At 40.8% G+C, this 3,785-nt stretch overlaps 2 protein-coding genes across 7 annotated transcripts in view; one reads left to right on the top strand and one right to left on the bottom strand.

Moving 5' to 3' along the window:
* LOC110464301 overlaps positions 1-3,785 on the top strand; it is a 78,214-nt gene that overhangs the window by 28,509 nt on the left and 45,920 nt on the right. The window lies entirely within an intron of this gene.
* Positions 1,411-2,289, bottom strand: LOC110464302 (uncharacterized protein F54H12.2-like). Its single transcript, XM_021519451.1, has one exon. It carries the CDS (start codon positions 2,287-2,289, stop codon positions 1,411-1,413), a length of 879 nt encoding a protein of 292 aa, XP_021375126.1.

Below are 3,785 nucleotides of genomic sequence, written 5' to 3'. Positions count from 1 at the left end.
AATGTGGCTGATACTTTTACTTCCTTAAATCTGATTGGTCGAATTCTGATTGAGGGCGCATGGTCGCGGGTTCGATGCGCGCCGTTGTCATTTTTATTTTATTTTTTATTTTATTTTTTATTTTATTTTTTGTATAGAATCCTTCTTGATTTTTTCTAAGAAGTTTGAAACTAAGGTTATTTTAATAATAGATAGATAAATCGATCAATGTGAAAGAACGTATTTCGAGACTAAATTAAAACAAGTACGAAATATTTTTTTTGATGTAAAAATATGCAGATACTGCTGATTCTGTATTGTATGTTGTCCACTATTTGTACACACTTGTCCCCTATTTGTCCCCTATTTGTACACACTTGTCCACTATTTGTCCCTTTTTGTCCCTAGTTGTCCCCTAGTTGTCCTCTATTTGTCCCCTATTTGTCCCTATTTGTCCCCTATTTGTCCCCTATTTGTCCCCTATTGTCCCCTATTGTCCCCTATTTGTCCCTAGTTGTCCCTAGTTGTCCCTAGTTGTCCCTAGTTGTCACCTAGTTGTCACTATTTGTCCCCTATTTGTCCACTATCTGTCCACTATTTGTCCACTATTAGACCCTAGTTGTCCCTAGTTGTCCCCTAGTTGTCACTATTTGTCCTTATTTGTCCTCGTTCGTCATAAGTCTCAAAGCTTGACAGTATTTTGCTAATCGAGCTAAGGCATTCAACAAAGCAATCAAGATGTGGCTACGGGTCCCCCGGGTTTTTTCCCCCGTATTATCCGATCATAATCGGGGGTATCATCAGTGCCCAACTGAAACATTGTTGCCCGCTTTAATTTTTTTTAATTGATTGTTTTTTTAATTTTTTGTTTTGTTTTTTGTTTTCTTTTGTTTTTGGTTTTTTTTCTTCTTTTTATTTGATACATTGATTGATTATCATTAACATAAGCAACCCCCCAGCCATCCCATGGATTTGTTGGCAAAAGAAGACATCACGAAACGAGCGTTCTTACGAAGTCGACTGCGAAATACGTGTTGGCATGAAAGTCTTTTTTTAATAAGGACGTTATGTCGGACATCGTTTTTCCTTTTCATCTCTGAACTATGTAGAAAATGCAATGTTGCCCGCACACTAACGAGTGGAGGTGTTGTACTCTAACGTCATTGTATGTCCAACTTCGGCACTGTTTGTCCATGAAATTAGTGAATACTTTGTTCGTCGGCGGAAATCCGAAGGGATCGTAATATTCTCCGTGGCCTTCACCGTCTATGTGCACCGCAATCCAGTGTTCACCCTCAAGTGTATCGGGATCTGTGTTACACACGAGTGCACACGGCACGTTTAATCGTCTCGGTAATCTGTTTCTGGCGTACACGCCTTTGAAATGAGGACAGTTTTTGTTCAAGATGGAATCTATTTGAATGGTATTCATCATGCGCTGTAATCGAATAAAATCTGTCTGTTACGGTCGATTTCTATGATGTTGTCAAACTCTGCATACACTATGACGTTGATCGTCGCTGTTAAAATCTCGTTGAAATGAAGGTGTAGACTCATGTTTCCGCTTTTTATGAGATGAAATGTGCCCATCTCCGACAGATCGGGCGTGAGGTCGAATCCGAACAGGGTGTATCCTTTCCCGAATTCCTCTCGAGACACGTTGTTTCCCTCGTCGTGGTAAATTTTACCCGTGCTCGTATAGAGATTCATGTAGCTGCGCACGTACTGACCGTTCGTGAAGTCCGATTGTAATGGCTTGGCTGGAATTTGTTTCCCGTCCACATTCAGACACACGTAATCGACCTTGTGGTGTTTGAAATTGAAAGGATTTTTGGTGGCGGTACCGTTAAAAGCGTCCGTGTCGACCATGCCCAGGACGATCCTCTTGGGCATCTGTCCTATGAACAGGTTGTCCTTGGTAAAGTCCATGTTACCTCGAGGCACGGACGTCACTTTCATTTCTATTCTCCGTATCGGATACTTGGCGGGAGTTTTTTCCATGGCTCTCGCGTGAGCAAGGCGAACGGACGGATTCAAACGCACTTTCCTTGCGTACAGACAGATATCTTGCACTACTGCTTTAAACGTGTCGCCCTCTGCATTGAGACAGAACACGTCCTTACTGCGTGACATGTTTATTTCCACGTCGACGTTGTTGACTAAGTAGCGTTCCTGTGCAAACACGTCCGCATGGATTTTCCCCATCAAATCGACGGTGCGACTTCTTGCCGTCATCGCTTTCCTCGCGACGTATCCCAAGTTTTCGTCGCCCTGAGTGTCCATTTGACCTGCGGTATCTTTGTACCACATGGAGCCTGTCAGTTGAGAGTCTTTAGCTGCGGGCCCGTAACTTAACAGGGTTTCGATGTACGCTCTGTACGGATAGGCATTGTCGGGCGGAGACACGAGCCTTTCGTTTAGACTGACGCTCACGTTATTGAACAGCGAGTGGTCGGAGCTACGTTCGAATCAGCCGCTAGGGCGGCACCGTCGTCTTTCTTTACCAACTTTACTTTCACGAATAGGTTTGTGTTCCCCAAGTCTAGGTAATCTTCTCCGGATCCAGATATCTTAAACGTGTACGGACCTCCGTCGTTGACCGACGTCACCGTACCGATCTGTTGCCAGTAGCCGTCTTCGACACTCGTCTGGGTGGGAGGTACGTCAAAAAGATCCAATTCGGATTTCGCGCACTCGCACGAATTCTGATGAACTAACGACCTGACTTATGTATTGCGAAGTTTAATAGCGGTCGAACGGAAAATCGGTACATTTTTTTTTCTTTTTTTCAACGCGTATATTTCCTTGTATTTTTTTGCTGAAAGGTATGTATGTGCATATCGATTTTTCCTTATTGAGAAAATAAAAACACTGTATGATGTAACAATGTTTGGTCTTATTTTGTGATTGTTTGGGTTGGGTTTTTTCTTTAAAAAAAAGGACCATATAGCATCATACAAGTATCTACACTCCGTGTTGAGTGTGTATTTGTATGGTGTATTGGTATAAAGATACAGGGTATTTTTAATTGTCATTATATACTTAATAACATACTTGCTAACATATAACTCGTAACTATACTTAGTCTTTTTCTAAATAAACATTTTATTCAGTAACATTGTTAACAATCAAACAAAAGTGAACCGAGAGAGAGTATCTACTAATATTTATTGAGTATATGTACAATGAAATGCATTCTGTTTCCTTCTTCTTCTTCTTTCTCACAGGGTCCAGTGGTTGAGTGTAGTCCTATTACCTTGCATACCTAAAAACCAGAAGGAAATATTTAATACAGATACAAGGGCGATAATCCTGTCAGAACCTCAAAAATGATGACATCACAATCAAAACACACGTGATGAATAGATGTTACTATGAGCCGCAGGGTCGGGGGGTTTGCTAAGGAAAGCCGCTATTTTGAATTTCAAAATGGCGGATTTCCTTAGCAACCCCCCCCCCCCCCCCCCCCCCCCCCCCCTCAAAGTAACATCTATTCATCAGTGTAGGTATAATACCGGGTATATAATCGTGTTGGTATTATAACGAGTATGTTTATCTATATCTGTAGGTACTATATGGAGAACATGATCGTGTTGGTATTATAACAAGTATATTATATATATATATCTGTAGGTACTATATGGAGAACATGATTGTGTTGGTATTATAACGAGTATATTATATATATATATCTGTAGGTACTATATGGAGAACATGATTGTGTTGGTATTATAACGAGTATATATATCTATATCTGTAGGTATTATATGGAGAACATAATTGTGTTGGTATTATAACGAGTATAT

The sequence above is a fragment of the Mizuhopecten yessoensis genome, unplaced genomic scaffold, assembly GCF_002113885.1.
Source record: "Mizuhopecten yessoensis strain PY_sf001 unplaced genomic scaffold, ASM211388v2 scaffold10983, whole genome shotgun sequence".
NCBI classification, from domain to species: Eukaryota; Metazoa; Mollusca; class Bivalvia; order Pectinida; family Pectinidae; genus Mizuhopecten; species Mizuhopecten yessoensis.
This window is presented reverse-complemented; position numbering and strand designations above follow the sequence as displayed.

What these genes read in the sequence shown, in the direction of transcription:
- LOC110464302 (XM_021519451.1), bottom strand. Translation starts at nt 2,289, where the DNA reads ATGTGGTACAAAGATACCGCAGGTCAAATGGACACTCAGGGCGACGAA.